This window comes from Astatotilapia calliptera, chromosome 19, assembly GCF_964374335.1.
Source record: "Astatotilapia calliptera chromosome 19, fAstCal68.1, whole genome shotgun sequence".
Classification (NCBI taxonomy): Eukaryota; Metazoa; Chordata; class Actinopteri; order Cichliformes; family Cichlidae; genus Astatotilapia; species Astatotilapia calliptera.
In genome coordinates, this window is record NC_137440.1 from 28658935 (window position 1) to 28675024 (window position 16090).

Sequence of the window (16090 nt, forward strand, 5' to 3'; positions counted from 1 at the left end):
AAGGTGTAAAAGATGTTACACAACATTTTCAGGGTCTCTTGGGGACTCTTATCAGTTAGAGTCGGGAGCAGGAAGCAGAGTGATTGAGATCTGGGTCACAGGGGGTCATGACAAGCACACAACTGAGAAAACAGAGAGCTAGAAAAACAAAAACAAGGAGATTTCTACACGAATACTTAAACTCGCTGCACTCTTAATTCAGCAGGGGAAAGAAAAGGGCAATTACAAGCATTTATTTTGTCAAAAGAAACAAAAGAATCACCCTGCATGGTGTCAACTTCTATTCAGGAAAAAAATTTTGGTTTTGTGTTTGTTCGTGTTGTTTGCATTTGTTGTTCCTTGTCTGAGGAACATTACAGTAGAATAAATTTAGCACTCAAAGACAACTTCATCCACTCAGTTATTGATCGATGTCTCCCTCTTCAGGTCATTTGGAGTTCTGCTCTGGGAGATCCTCTCGCTGGGTTACATGCCATATCCTTGTAAAACCAACCAGGAGGTCCTGGAGTTTGTCACCAGCGGAGGCAGGATGGATCCTCCCAAAGCCTGCCCAGGGCCTGTGTGAGTACTGACTCAAGTTGCGGTTTCTGTGGGCTTTTTTTCTTGGTATTTTTTTAAAGACATAATAATGTTTGCTTCATCTTCCACCTTTGATGTGATGTTGATTAAACCTGCTTCTTTTGTCTACTCAGTGAGTGATAAACGGGAATTAAGGAGAAATTCAGAATTTCAACAGTTGTTCATTTGCTGGTTGTTTCTCTGCTTCTGTCGATTACTGTTTAGCTATCGGATCATGACCCAGTGTTGGCAGCACTGTCCTGAGCATCGGCCCAACTTCTCGACTATCCTGGAGAGAATCAACTACTGTACTCAGGCATGCATCTTCTCTAGATATTTAAGACTGCTAAGGTTGCTTTTTTGTGTCTTTTAAATGTTTTTTCTCTGATTATCATTTAATCCTCACTCTTCTTTTTCTCTCTCAGGATCCAGATGTGATCAACACGCCTCTACCTGTGGAATATGGCCCCAACACGGATGATGACGGAGGCACTGTAATCCGTCCTACTGACCCGACATCTACCTGCCTCACTCCACTTCTAGTCTCACACCCTCCCTCCCAGGATTGTCCCTCCCAGCTGGGTTTCTCAGCCATGGGCCTGGGTCCCACCCCTCTTCCCTTGCAGCCTACAAAGCCCCGTCTGCTCCTGCAGAGGACCCAACCTGTCCACCATGAAGTCACATCATGTCGCGAGGTTTTGGAGCCATGCTGGGCTGAGCCCGTTCCTGCCCCTGGTTTGTCAGCGGTCTCCAACTGGCTCCACCCTGAGCCTCCTCATCACCGACCCTACTCCAGAAACAGCTCTTCCTCAGAGAACCAGAGGCTGAAGAACAAGACTAAGAACCTCTGGAACCCCACATATGGATCCTGGGTCTTGGATAACTTAAGGGGGAAGAAGGCACTCACTCACACCCAGTCCATGCCACTCTCGAGCTCCACCTCCAAAACGCAGACCCACAGCCCAGCTTCAGAAAACCACGAGGCTGGCAGTGACGGCACCAGCAGCACCTACTTCAGCCCTAAAAGCCTCTGCACTTCCTCGACTTCATCTTCTTCTTGCCAGGCTCAGGCTGCCTCTAGCACGTCCTCCCATAAGACACCAGCAGGCGGTGGCACAAAATCTATGGACCTTGCTAAGCTCCAGAGTTTCCCATGTGGCAACGTCAACTATGCCTACGACGAGCAAAGCTATGAGGCAGAAAGCCTGCCGTTGGTTGTGCCCAAAGCCCCAGAAGATGTGAAAAACACCAGCTCTGCTACCAGTGTCTCATCAGGGAGTAGCCTGGGACTAGCATTAGGCCTCCATACCCCCTCATCCTGCATGCCCAAGCTGCTGCTGCTGAAGCGCCATGCCAGCTACGGGCATGAGGATGTGAGGAGACACACCAAAGCTGAGAAACCCACACGTGACAGAGACTCTGGCTTTTCTCTGTCTGAAGACCTCAGTGTTACTCCTATCTAAGAAAAGGATTCAAATGTCACCTGAATCCGTTTCTCAGAAACTGAGACTTTAGCTCTGGAATTTTTAGAATAAAAAGCATGACCATGAAGGCTCCTTCATTGTCAAGTGCCACAGTGTCTGATTTTTACAGCTCGTAGAATGCTGGAAAACACAACTGAACATTCCCGTCCACACAAACACTCTGTAATACAGAGAGCCAACACTGGAGCCCTGTCAAAGGCTTCTGATACCATAGTAGCTGAACACTGATGCTGAAACACTGGGAGACTGGCGGCCCTGCACTTCCTCAGTGTCCACACTGTGGGTGAGGGCTGCCAAAACGTACTGCTGTTGATGGACTCCTTTTATACCTGTTATTTTTTCTTTTTGCTGTATTTTATTCATGAAAGCTTTGCTGGCAGTATATGTGAATTTGTAGTATTTAGTGTATGACCATAAAAGACTAAAAGAATATTGAGTCATTGGGAGGAGAATCTCCAAGACGTTTTAATTTCATAGGTATAAATTTTTTGAAAAGTAATTCCACTCTTTTGATGCTGATGGGCAGAATTACAGCTCTATATACACTTTAGGACCTTATACTACTTGTTGGTACTCTAATATAATTGGTTTCATCCCATACAATGTGAAAACACTTCCTCTGGCAATAACGTGTATTTTCTGACTTGGTAGGTGAAGCACGAGCCTGTTTCCAGCCTTGTTCTCAGCTAACTGGATACTGGTCTATAATTTTAAAGTTTGGGGGGTTTAAACTCTTTTTGACTCTGGATCAGTGGTTCTCAAACTGGGGAGGGGCCCCACCCAGTGGAGCAAAGAGCCACTGCAGGAGTGGTGTTAGGAATCAGGGTACACTCAACATGCAAACATCTCATCAGCCAATCAGGTGGCAGCAACTTGATTTAGGCATTTAGGCATGGTCAAGGCGACCCGCTGAAGCAAGCATCAGAATGGGGAAGGAAGGTGATTTATGACCACGCTGTACCCATCTTCTGATCCAATAGAGCAACTTTTGGGATGTGGTGGAAAAAGGGATTCACATCCTGGATGTTGGAACTTTGTGATGCAGTCATGACAGTATGGACCAAAATCTCTGAGGAATGTTTCCAGCACCTTGTTGAATCTATACTATGAAGAACTGAGGTAGTTCTGAGGGTACATGGGGTCTACCCCTGCATTAGTAAGGTGTATCTAAATCTAATGAGGTGTAAATATAACTTTATGTATGCTAATGCTTTCGTGTTGAATTGCATCTTTTTCACAGTGCGCTAAAAATTGTGGGATGGGGGTCGTGAGCTTGAGTGTACCAGAAACAGTCTGAGAACCACCGCTCCAGATTGAAATAATGGATGTTAGCTTCTGAAGAAGCCGGCCCACCAAATTAGACACATTTGCTTTCTTTGAGGGTTTTATTTTTGTGGATGAGGTCTCGTTCCCCTTGTCCCAATATTTACTTGGCTTTAGAGATGTTTGAAGAGTCCGAGTTTGATGACGACCTTGCAGCTAAGAAAACAGGAAAGCTATTTTTGTACTTGCTCCTACTTGCTTACACTGGACTAACATTACATTTGTAGCTGTTTGTTGTTGATGTTTTGTTTTTGCATTTGCATTCATTCATGTTAATGATGAATCTGTAATCGATCACTGCCATTCGATACGTACTGCTACACTGCCTCTATAGATGTAGTGCTGGTAGTACTTACGTTTACTCAACAGGGGGAGGTATTCAACTCTGAAATACCAAACAAGTTGCTGTATTTATGCTTTCAGGTTATTCTTATTTAATCAAGTTTATAGTTGTACTTGGTGTGTGACATTATTTTGAGCCTGAACATGGCAATATTATATTTTTTGATATGTTGTTACATTTATGTAAGAGTTCTGTAGGCTTACTGTGTGTTATAAGATAAGACCTGCTGATATTTGTGTCTTTATCTGCTGTTTATCTCTTTAAGAAAAAAAACGTTTGTGCCATATAGCAATACTGATTACTGTGGATTGGTTTTTTTTCTCATTTTCTTAAAGAAGAAAAAAAAAAGACCCTCATCTTACTCATAGTTTATATTTCTTATGTCCCGGTAGATTTTATTTCACACTCATTTCAGTTTTTATTCCTGTATTTTTGTAGCTGAGGATGCCTCAAACAAAAGTGCAAAGACATTCTATGCAATATACCGTCTTTACTTTCATCTCACCTAACTGTGCCCCAAATAAATCAACATATATCAACCTCACTTGTGTGAGTATGATCAGTCACACACATTTATATCCCTGCAAAAGGCCGTCAACTCTGTCCAGACTAACACGCGTAACACATATAGTGTGAAATAGTGTTCCACCACTAAAGATAGAAGAAAAACGTTGTTCCCATTTTAATTTCATTTACATTTGATGACGTCCATCACCGGAAATAAAAACGATTACAAGTTTGATCACAGGAATGAACTTGATTAAAGAGAAATAATCTGCTATACAATGAAAGACAGTTCACCAGAGACTAACACACATAATACACTCCAGTCATTACGCAGTAGACTGTGCTATACTGGGAATGTGCTATATTTTGTAGTTATAACTGTGAGGTCTGTGAGCCAAACAGTTACATACTGAACATACGCCCCAACCTTTAATAATACACTGAAGGCTGATGGTTACAGTAAGTGGTGTAACGTGAGAATGAGTCTGTAACTTGTGCTCGTTCGCTCTCTTCTTGAGACAATGAACAGGCACATTTTCACTTGTAACATCCTGAAAGTGAAATGCACAATGCCTGCACTTCTACTTCTGTTCATCATGTAGGAGGCTGAATTAGTGTCGGTGCATTTTCTCAATCATTTTCTTTATAGTGACAAAACTTCCTGCTTCCCTCTGTTCAGCATCTGTCGCACAGCGTCGTTTTTTTTTGTCGGTGTCGATGCTAAATGTGGTCACATTACATTTAAAACGGTGAAAACCTGAGCCTCGGATCTACGTTTGATGCCCGTCATGTTCTTGTTTTCATTTTTAGTATTCTGTGCTTTAAAAAAAGTAACCCCGACCAATCAATCATATCTGAAACCATCCCGCAGTGTCCATCAATATAGTTGCTGTTCCTTAAACCCGTTGAATCAAAGGTCACTGGCTGTGTGTTTCTGTATTTTGGCTGTTTTCTTTGGTAACCGAGCTACCGGTTTCTGCGCCGGCGGCACTGCTCACAGACTCCAGTGTGTGGATGAGGTTTTCCAAACCCCACAGGTAACCATCCTCCCGGTTTCCCTCCTGCCAGGGAATGTCATGACTTAATGTCTGGCCCTCTGGTAATGCCGTGGTCTTGCCAAAGTCAATAATCCAGACTTGCGCGTTGCCCGTATGGTCATGGATAAAGAGGAGGGAGCTGCCAATGACCTGATAAAACAAAAAGCTGTTAGTATTAGCTTTTGATTCTTCATCTTCTGCTTTTAATAACCACTCTTGCATCAATACAGATGGGCGACATATTAAAAAAAACCCTGCAGCAGTACTTTTTCTTTTTAATCCAACACATCGTTAGCTGTTACATGACGTACAACTGGCCAGAAATAATGTGATAATTCAGCCACGGTTCAGTGTAAGCAGTACGGATACACGGCCGCGTATCTATGTAAACTTTAACAGTCCCGTTTCATGTTGAAATATTTTTTATGCAAGTAATATTATTATGTAACACTCAGTACCCGGTGTGTGTTTGATGGCGATCTCAAGCCTATCATTAAAAAAAAGAAATAAGTAAGATAATATTTTCTAAGAAAAAAAAGAAAAACTCTTTGTTCCCCTGAGTGGAGCTTTGGAGGAAGTGCCAGGTGCAAAAATATTATTTGGCTGCTTTGTTTGCTTCCCTTTAATTTGCCACACATCTTTACTGTACGCAGAGGAGCTCTCACCTCGTGTCGCTTGAAGAAATCTGATGTCTTCAGGGCTTGTTGGATCTCTGTCAGTTTGCTCAAATATGACTTCTGTGGTTGAAAAACAAAATTAAAATATTTCATATATTAGATAGCTGGTATTAGATAGCTGGAACACAACAGGATGTAGGCAGAGTGTATATTTGAGAACCTCCTCCCTAATAGAAAACTCAAACAGCATCACAGTGCGAATATTTGCTCTGTGGTTTACTCTCGTAGATCGCTTCGAGGCTGTTTTTGTTTGCCTTTAGAGCTTTTTTCAAATGTAAAGGCAGAGCCTACAAACAATTTCTATCTGTTCAAACACTGAACGCGGATGTGGGAGCCTATTCGGCTGCTGCATTCGTAGCTGATGAGCCGTTTCAAGTTAACGCCTGCACCGCTGCACTGTGTGTCTACTCCCGAGTCCTTACACGGATGAATAAAAATGTGCGTGAAGAGGATAACTGACTGCCACGTACCACGATGTTGACGTTTCCACCGACAAAGTCCTTGAAGACTTGGATGACATCCCGCTTCGATCTTGTTTTCTTGAAGTCAGTTCGACATGTGCCGTCACTTTTCTAAAGAAAAAAGAGAGAGAGCCAACCGTTCACACCTATGGGCAATTTAGATGCACCGAGTAGCCTAATCCCACTAACTGCATGTCTTTGGACGGGGAGAACATGCAAACTCCACACAGGAATGGTGGATTCGAACCCAAGACGTTCTTGCTGTGAGGCCACAATTCTAATCACAGTGTGGCACCATGCCTCAAGATAATTATCTGGTGTGTCAGCTGGAATTTAAGGTTGTGTAGCACAGGAAGAGTAACTAGGAGGCCACATGACTCAGATGTTAAACTCAGATTTAAAACTGCAATTAATAAACAATTTTTGGCTGCAGACTCAATATATATGAAGCCACGCTATCATTCACTTTCACTTTCTTTCAGTCTCCATCAGCACCACTGCTAAGTGCCTAACTACATTCGGTGCCTATTGCTGTCTCTGTTTTGCTGTTGTTTGATGTTGCGTAGCTGCAGTAAGCTTATCAAAGATCTTTAACAAAAAGGGGATGCTTGGTGTAGCCAATAGTGACTGATCAGAGTAGTGAGAATGAAAAAAAGAGTAACATTGAAGGCAACTAAAAGAGCGACCTTGAATAAGCTAAAAAAGATCCAAAGAGCAGAGAAGTTCAGTCTGAGTTCATTGTCAGTGAGAAAGCCTTCATGTTACAGGCAGTTATTTCCCCAGTTGTTGTCCAAATACTGGTGTAAGGAAATTCAAATATTAAATATTATATGCTTTACCTTACAGTGCCTGATATGACTTATATACACATGGATTCTGATCCTTTGTGTAAGTTTATTTTTTCCTTCCTTTACACTAAAAATATCCCACATCATTCCTTTTACCTTGATTCCCTCTATCCTGAAGCCCAGGGTGTTAGTGGAGCTCATGGACTCCCTCCACTGCATGTAACGAGGCTTGGTTACCCCCCGCTGGGAATGCTCGTGAGGAGTTGGCCCCTCGCTGTCTACCTCCACCATTTTGTTATAGAGGTCTTCTCTCGGCTTGGGCCGTTCCCTCGCTCTCACAAGCTCCTCCTCCAGGTAGGTCCTTCAACAAGAATGGAGCAAAGGATTTTCAGGTGCTGAATTTAGGCTATTGGCATTTGAAGTGAGAAGTTTAAAGGCACAGAAATGTCAGTGGACTTTCAGGGTTTGTCTGGCTTTAATCACTTATCTTGAGTAATTAAGATGAAAGATAAGTAAGATTAGTCAATACTTGCCTACTCCTTTTTCATGCTCAACTTTACAGAGCAATTTTTCTTAAGTTGTGCTAAAAGCCAAAGAGATCTACACCCTTCTAGCAAATGTTAGAAGAGCTTATCAGTGCACAGAAGAGGGGGGGAAAGAAAACCTGCAACTCTAAAAGCCTTTATTTCTGTTTATGAACATTCCAGCAGCACACTCACAGTTGGCATAAAGTTATGTGCAAACAGATGCTAATTTCATTTTCAGTTTGCGAGCCACACTTCCTCTGTGCTGAAGAGGGAAGCTAAGAGGAGACTCCAGTGTGCAGCATTTAGCTGAGTGAAAGCGTGAGTGTGTGTTTGTGCAACTTAGCGGTTTTGCAACTGTGTGGTTGAGAGTGTTTTTGACAAAGGGGAGTCTCCAGGGACACCCTGAGTGTGTGAAACTCTGTGTATGCATGCGAATAGTTTAGAAATAAAGACACGCAAACACCAAACAGGCAATGAAACGCTATGCTGGGTGTTTCTGTAAGTGTAGTGTGTGTAACTCTTCTGCGTGTGTGTTTTTGTGAGTCAGTGTCTCTAAGTCCGTGTGCGTATGTGCGTCTGCGTATTTTTTTTGCTGAACCGGAAACAAAACCCTCAGAGGGGTGAGTGTCAGTACCTGCATGCCTCTGCATGCACTAACATATGCATGTATACGCTCATGTGTGCATTCAAGCATATATGTATGCCATTGTGTGTTTGTATGCGCGTGTGCGTGCGCATGTGTGTGTTTGCCTATTTGTGCACATGATACACTGAGACACCCCACCCGCTGTGGCAGGAAGCCAAGCATATAGCCTGCAGTTAGAACAGGTGTTCCCTTGTAGAGCAAAACCACTTTAAGCTGTATGTACCATCACTCGCCTGCACTTTCCTATTAATTCATTAAAAAAACACTAGCAACTAACAACTAGCCGAATAGTGTGGTAGTGATAATATATATATATATACATACATATATATACATATTACTGCAGTTACATGTATTACGTGAATGTATGGCTCTATTATCAAAAAATACATGTGCAGAAAAAATAAAAACAGTGCATAAAAATTAATTACATGTAAATAAGACAGTGAAGACATAACTTTCATACCTTACTCCCATTTTGCAGTCCATAACATTAGGAAGGTCAAAGTTTGCCAGTAAATCAGTCATATGAAGGAAAGACTCTCCGTCTTTTTCCACAACACCGTGGTATCCAGGCACAAACGGGAGCAATGCGTCATTCCTCAGCTTCTCGAAACACTGCATCTCGTTCTCTGAGAACTTTTTCAGAATGGTGCCCTCATCTGCTGCTTTGAAGTTGCCTGAGATTAGATGAAGACAGGAATGAACAACGGCCTGATTTTGCCAGTGTGAGGTAAATATACCTGCATGTGAAGACTTGGGAGATACTGGGAAATTAAAGTGTCCTTCAATGTAAATTCATTGTCTGTGACAAGTAGGTACTCTAATGTAATGTTACATTTTCTTTTAAATTATATTAAATGACTCGTAACCAAGCAAAGACTTCTGTGGATGAAAAACAAGGAGGTACCTAAAGTTGCTGCAGTTCTTTGATCGGTCACTTGAGGCAGGTTCCAAAAGAACCGCCCTCTGACCCTCATGTAACAAATACCAAATTCAGCCATGCTTAAAAATGGCTTTAGTCTTTCCCATTTCTTTGCCTCTTCTTGACAACAAAACAGGGCTGAAATTGTATTAAGACGCAATAAAAGCCTTGATATAGGCTATTTTAAACGAATAATAGGATAATAGCGGCTATCAGTCAAATATGCCATGCCACTAACTTTGATCCTTACTACACACAGACTGAAATCCTATAGAAAGTTCAGTGTGTGACATCTTTGAATGGCAGGTGGCTTCTTTTACTAGGTTCAACTCCTTTCATCTACCTAATTTAGCCATAGAACTTTGTGCTTTGACTGTATTTGTTTTCTGGAGCACTTTAATACGATTATCTGACAAACAACATTAGGAATGGACTGTCCAAAATGTATATTTGTTGCATAACAATCTACTGTTTTAATAGTATGATAGTTACTTAGTACTAATTAGCAGGCATTGTGTCACCCACACAGTCGCTAACCAGGACTGCTAGAGTTAGCGTGTAACGCAGCCTACCAGCCTCTTGTCTGAATATGTTCACATCAGGTTCCAAAAAAGCAACCTGAAGCTTCAGAAAGAGCTTTCAAAAACTAGTCCTAGCTACGTCCATCTTTTATATACAGTCTATAGCTGGGGTGCAATTGTAATGGATTTTTCTTGCCAAATTGTTTTTTAGTTACTGTCAGCTTTTACCAGGCGATGTTGGGAGAATTTGGTACTTTCATACAACAGCAGATTTTCAGGAAATGCTTTGGTTTAGTCGGGGGGCAGCACCTGGAGAGGATGAGTAGGCACCATAAGACATGACTCCCTTGCTACGTGTTCTTCTCTACTGGGCATCACAAACCTCTGTAATACAGAGGTGGCAGTTCAATGACTAATGTCTGGTCTGACATGATTAATGTATAGCAAAGTTCAGGGCAGCAATAAATATGGGGAAACAACTTCAGTATTTACTTCCACTAAACTGGTGGACAAATATTATGTAATTTGTCCGAGTCAAGTGTGGTTTATGTGAATAGATCACACCTTTATGCCCGGCTAACTGGACCCAGTTTATTCTTTTCCTCTGGGACACACTGAACGGCCAGTGGACGAACGTCTTTAGCTTCCACCACGGTGGTTTGCTCTGGTGAAGTCATGCAAGAGAACAAAGAGAAAGGAAATTAATTCATGTAGAGTTAAAAGAAATACAACATTTCAAAACCTGCTAAAGTTAAGAATTATTTTAAGCACTTGGGTCTAACTGTGGGCTCTTTATTGGTCTGATAGCAGGAAGGAGTGGCGTTAACGGGCCTTCGTCCACTCCACTTTGTTCACTGAGTAGTTATCTGATCACACGGAAACTCTGCCCAGTGAGGCTGATGCCAGGTTTTTGGTTTTCCTCTGCATGAAACCCCCTATCTAGGTCAGTTAAATGCCATTTCAGTGGAAACTCTTATCTCATTCAGCATCTCTATTCAGCATCTCCAACGCGGCGTGGTGATTTGCTGACAACTTTGATTCACAGTGAGAGAATCTAAGTCTCCAAAACCTCCTGCTGAAAAACCAGGAGCCTGTTTGCAGCTTAATTCATTTCCTGGTTGCAGTGGAAAAATCTGGAATGCACCTTTAAGTAGGATTTGTCATCTTAGCTAATAAAAATTTAGGAGATAAAAATAAAATGACATGACTCAGGAGTATTCCATGTTTTCTTGGTGAATCTGTTTTGTTTTTTATGGATTGCTTTTACCATCATCCCCAACTTCTTCTTCTTTCTCTTTCTCTGTCTCACACCACGCTCAGAACAAACACATTAACAGCTTGCATTTTTACAGAAACACAAAAATGCTTCACACTTACGTGGAACTGCCTGTTTATCTTTCCTCCAAGAAAACTTACCACATCTTAAATAAAACACTAAGATTTTTGTGCTTCTTCAGATCATCTCAAAACTAATTAGAAGTGCAACTAAAGCAAAATAAGTGCATTCCCACTTTTGGGATAGAAAGACCAGTGTATGTCCTTGGAGTTTAGGTTTTAGCCTTGGGAGGTCATTACATTCTGTGTGCTCTGATCGAAAGAGGAAACGAAACAGGGGCTCTTCTCTCAGTGAAACCCTCAGCTCATGCTTGAGTATCTCACAGTTTACCATCCTCGCTAATAGCAGAAGTCTTCAGGGGCCAGCCGGGGCTCTCTTAAATGTCAGGTGATATGCTTCACTTGATTTTACTCTTACTTGTTTGCTGATAAGACTGCACTGTGAAGACTTCCACAAGCAAGCAGATTTAATTTCAGATGCTTTTCTTGATTTATCAGTTAATGTGAGTACTTTAAGTGCACACATTTTCAGCACATTAGTGAGGAAAAAAACGCGAGAAAAGCTCGAGTGGCTACTGGCTGAAATTCAGTGGAATCTTAGTATTAAGGAATAATTTGCTGTCATCCACAAGCAAGAGGAACCAGAGGCTTAGATCTGAATTCTGCGCTTTATCGTAAACATAACGACCCTGCAGCTCTTAGGCCATTATTTAGATTTTAAACACAGTCTGACATTGAAACTTCACATCGTTCACCCTGCGCTGCACTGACCTTGATGACGGAAGAGTTTGGACTGATAACACTGGATATTATACTGGTTTCACTCGCATGTTGGAACCTGCTTACAGTGCGTTTTTGCTAGAGAAAGAATAGCAGCTCAAAACATGCCTCGGCAAAGGTGATGGAAAAAAGAAAAGCACTTAAGAGTTTTACTTAGGAAGAAAAAAGCACCAATGGCGCAACAGTGAAAAAATGCGTTTGCAAGTAAAGTGCCAGCATTCTGAGCTCTGCTTATCTAATATTAGCAAAGTCTAATGAAGAGTTATTCTGTGGTAAGCTGACATCTGTGACCTATACCTATTATTATGCATGACATTATGAGGTTGTTGGCAACGATGCATGTTTCCATGACTGATTATGTTACTCTGATTTTGTCTAAAGGAGATCAGCCTCCACAGACACAGAGACTCATGTTAAATTAGATGACTAACTCGGTTCAATACAGAGATATTCACAGGTCATAAAACCATATCAGAGCTTAAAAGAACATATGTTAAATTTTAAAAAGCATGGAATTTTTTTTTAATGATAAAAAGTATAGTTTAGATCTTAAAACAAAAATGCAACCCAAAAGTGAAGATGAGAAAAACTTGAAAAACTGTGCAGAAGAAAGCTTTTCTCTTTCTCCATCATCTGAGTAATTGCATAGAGATCTAATAAGAGCAGGATACCAAAAAGATTTTTTTTTAAACAGTGGCTGAATCCTTAACAGTGTCTTGCATTTTAGTTGCTTTTTGCAGCAAAGTGCTTTAAAGTTAGGTAGTTATCAAATAATGTCTCATAATTATTCACCAGCTGTGGAATAATGCGTGTTTGCTCTTTCAAATTAAAAGGAATCCAGCTCCAGGACTAGTGTAATGTTTGCTTAAAGGTCACCCTTCAACAATGTTTTTCTGCTCCGTCAGGCGCACCTTTCTTTTTAACACCGTACTGTGTGAGTGAGACACTGACTCAACAGGCTGATCTGAACAAAGGAGTCAAAAACAACACTCCAAAAAGAAAAGCTCTTACTCACACACACACATAGCTGAAATCAGACTTCATGTGACTCAGTCAGGTTCTGCTAAACCAGCCACGATAACTCATGCCTTCCACGTGAAGCCACCTTGACGTGGTAATTGAATGCAAAGCACTGCGAGATTGGCAAATGAACACGTCCACCTGCTGTTTAGTCGACTAAAAACATCTCGTCTGCCCTGAAATGTAAACAAGTAAAAGCTACTGATACGTGAGTGTATTTGACTTCCTGAGGCGCTTCTTTGTTAAATGTCAAAGGCCAAATCTAAAATTGGGTACTGACCACAAAAACTTTATTACACAATGACAAGTTAGCCTATGCTACTCTGTGTGTGGGCGTCCTTGTGTGGGCTGGAGTGTGGGTTGATGGGAGAGGAGCATAACAGTAGCTTTTATCAGCGTTGACACAAGTGACATTTTCTTTCCATTTTAAGTTACGAAAACGACCTTTTATTTAGGAAGGAATCTAACAGACTGGACACCGTGACGTTCAGCGAGATCGTCCTCTGGGTCACACGGGCCATGTGTGTTCAGTCTGTTTAAAAGAAAGTGACAGATCCGGACCTTGTATGGAAAAGCAAAGAGAAACGGTCAGCTTTTCAGGCGCACGCTAGCCAAGAGAAAGTCTGAATCTAAGAGTGGTGACAATGAAGACAAAAAGCAGATTATGCTTTCAGAGTGAAGAAACACAGATGTGACTCACTGTGATCGCACTCAACTTCCCAGCAGCTCATGTGAAGCGACAGCTATCGAGCTCCAGAACTGCAAAAACATTCTGTTCGGATGTAATTGTACAATAATCAGAGAGATCATGTGATTTGATAGACAGCTCAGTTTTAATGCCCACGCAAGCATGTCCCCTGACACTTGCCAGCCACAAGAATGTGAAATACAAACAAATTTCCACCCACAGTGAGGGTGAAAGGCCAGTCCTTCAACACAAGCCTGTGTGCTTAAGGAGGGAAAAGGCCGAGACTTAAAGTATCAAAATATATCAAGCTTGACGTTCAACAGGTCCGTTTTTGACATTAATAATTTGCATTACTTGAGCTGTGCACAATCTTTTGTGCAAAACATCCCATTGAAAAAAAGGTTGTATTTTTCTCTCAAGGAGTTTCATGTGGCCTTGAAGATAAAAACCAGTAAATAAGATGATACATAACTCTGACATCAGTCATCCAACACATTCCATGCAACAAAGGCTAACCAGCTTTTAGCAGCATTTTCATGTCAGTTTCTTTACTTACAGCCTGGTCATTAATAGAATGGGAAAGGCTCTAATGACCAATTAAAAATAAGGAGTGATAACATCACTTAAATGGGTGAGAGTCACCCAGAGTTTCACAATGCTCCTGTGCTTTCTGCCAATGCTATTGAAAGACCTCAAAGCATCTTCATACATATGTATTTGTATAGAGAGCAAGAGACACCTGTCAGACCAGTATAACTCATAACTGAAATTTCCCAGAACACACTTCCATGACCAAAACAAGAGATGCAAGATAGCTTGAAATGTAGACGTGACTGGTTTCCCAGGGGGATGTGTTTCTGGAGAAATCAGACTGTGTGTTTATGTCGTTTGAAAACTAAACTAAACAATATAAAATGAAAGGATGCTGTTATCACTCTGTAATTGCCTGTTCTCTGCAGTAAAACAGTCCCCGTGGGTCTTTCGTTAGGAAGTAGCTTGCTGTTTAAGTGCTGTTTATTTTATTGCTTTGCCCTCTTCTTCTTCTTCTTTTTTAACCCTCAGCTCTTCACGGTGTAATAGCACATTTGCAAAGGCACACAGATGGGAGTCAGGATTGCAGTTTGAAAAGAAATTTAAAAAAAAAACCCAGAGTGGTATTTCTCCACCTTTACTGTTGTTAGCTGTGCATTCGGTTATTTTTCACTGTTTAAGAGAAAATGAACCGTCGTGGCGACCTTGCACCGACCATTAGATCGCTATCTCTTTGCAGTTTACTCACTTCTCCGGGCTCCACCAGATGCTCTAAAGTGACGATGCCTTTGCTTTTGCTCTCGTTGTCACTCAGTAGATCATCCTCGGACTCCACGGCGGAGGATCCCGTGGAGGAGATCGAGGAGTTGGACAGTTTCCTGCGCAGCGTACCGTCCACCGCCCGATCCCAGTCCTCCTGCTGCATCTCCCGGGAGCAGCCGCCCCCCTCCGGGGTGATGGTGACCTGCGGTACCCGGGGCGCATCCATCACAATCGGCGGTCCGGACGACGGAGCGATCTGAGCGGCTGTCTCAATGAGCTCATCGCAAATCTGCGAAGACTTGGCAGCCACTCTTCGCTCTAAACGAGACGCCTCATTTATTCCACTCACCGAGAACCCGAAGTCCTTGGAGCTCTTTCTCCTGCACTCCTTGGGCATTGGCGAGCTGAATTCGTCGTGAGAGCGCACGACTACAGGCGCAAAGACGCGTCACTCTAACCTTCAAATCTGGTCATTTCACTTTGAGAAAAGTTCAAACGCGACGGAGACCAAAAGGAGCGCGTATCCACTCGGTGCTCTGCAGCTCTCCGTCGCTGCTGTCCAAGCGTAAACGCATTTAAAAAGAAGAAAAAGAAGCCCGAGCCAGGCTCGCTGCTCTGCACCCTTCGCCGACTGTAAGGTAAAGGGAACCCCTCTTTGGTGGCTCGCGCTTCTACGCGGTTTACTCACGCGCGCGCGCCACTGTGCGCGCACCCACACACAACTGCACGGCGTTTATTATCTTCCGCATTGTCTTTCTTGCTTCCTGACTGAAACGTTAAACCAGCTGACACGTTAAGTTTTTTTTAAGGTTTGCAGACTTCCTTCTGACTTGCTTCTCTAGACAAACCTGAGCCGAAACATCAGCGGACACCTTCAAATCGATCTTTATCAATCGGACACATTGAGCGGAAAAAATGCTAAATCTAAAGAAACAGAAACGCACGCGCTCACATCCACAGAAGGGGGCATCTGTCATAACTGCGTGAAAACTTCGAAATATTTTTTTTCTAAGTTTTCTTATCAAAGGATGTACACGCGCGCGCGCGCACGGACACACACACACACACACACAAAGTAGTAGAATGCATAAGATGTTGATTCGTGACTATTTCTAGCTCAGTAATCAAATGTAAGCAAATATATAATGTGTTAACTCCTTCGCTCAAGCAGCGCGGA

The 16090-nt window shown here is 42.3% G+C and overlaps 2 protein-coding genes across 2 annotated transcripts in view; one reads left to right on the plus strand and one right to left on the minus strand.

The window, feature by feature from the left end:
- ltk (leukocyte receptor tyrosine kinase) overlaps positions 1-4247 on the plus strand; it is a 68807-nt gene extending 64560 nt beyond the window's left edge. The window contains exons 27-29 of the mRNA XM_026151459.2: positions 427-561; positions 784-874; positions 984-4247. Of these exons, the coding sequence (XP_026007244.2) occupies positions 427-561; positions 784-874; positions 984-2021 (1264 nt within the window). The 3' untranslated portion in view covers positions 2022-4247. The remainder of the gene's footprint in view (positions 1-426; positions 562-783; positions 875-983) is intronic.
- A 119-nt stretch (positions 4248-4366) lies between these two features.
- On the minus strand, positions 4367-15717 carry itpka (inositol-trisphosphate 3-kinase A). The gene is made up of 7 exons (XM_026151460.2): positions 14900-15717; positions 10362-10461; positions 8818-9031; positions 7335-7539; positions 6400-6501; positions 5918-5989; positions 4367-5402 (listed from the first exon to the last, which is right to left on the minus strand). Exons 1-7 carry the CDS (start codon positions 15308-15310, stop codon positions 5133-5135), a joined length of 1374 nt encoding a protein of 457 aa, XP_026007245.1. The 5' UTR covers positions 15311-15717; the 3' UTR covers positions 4367-5132.
- Between the last annotated feature and the right edge of the window lie 373 nt (positions 15718-16090).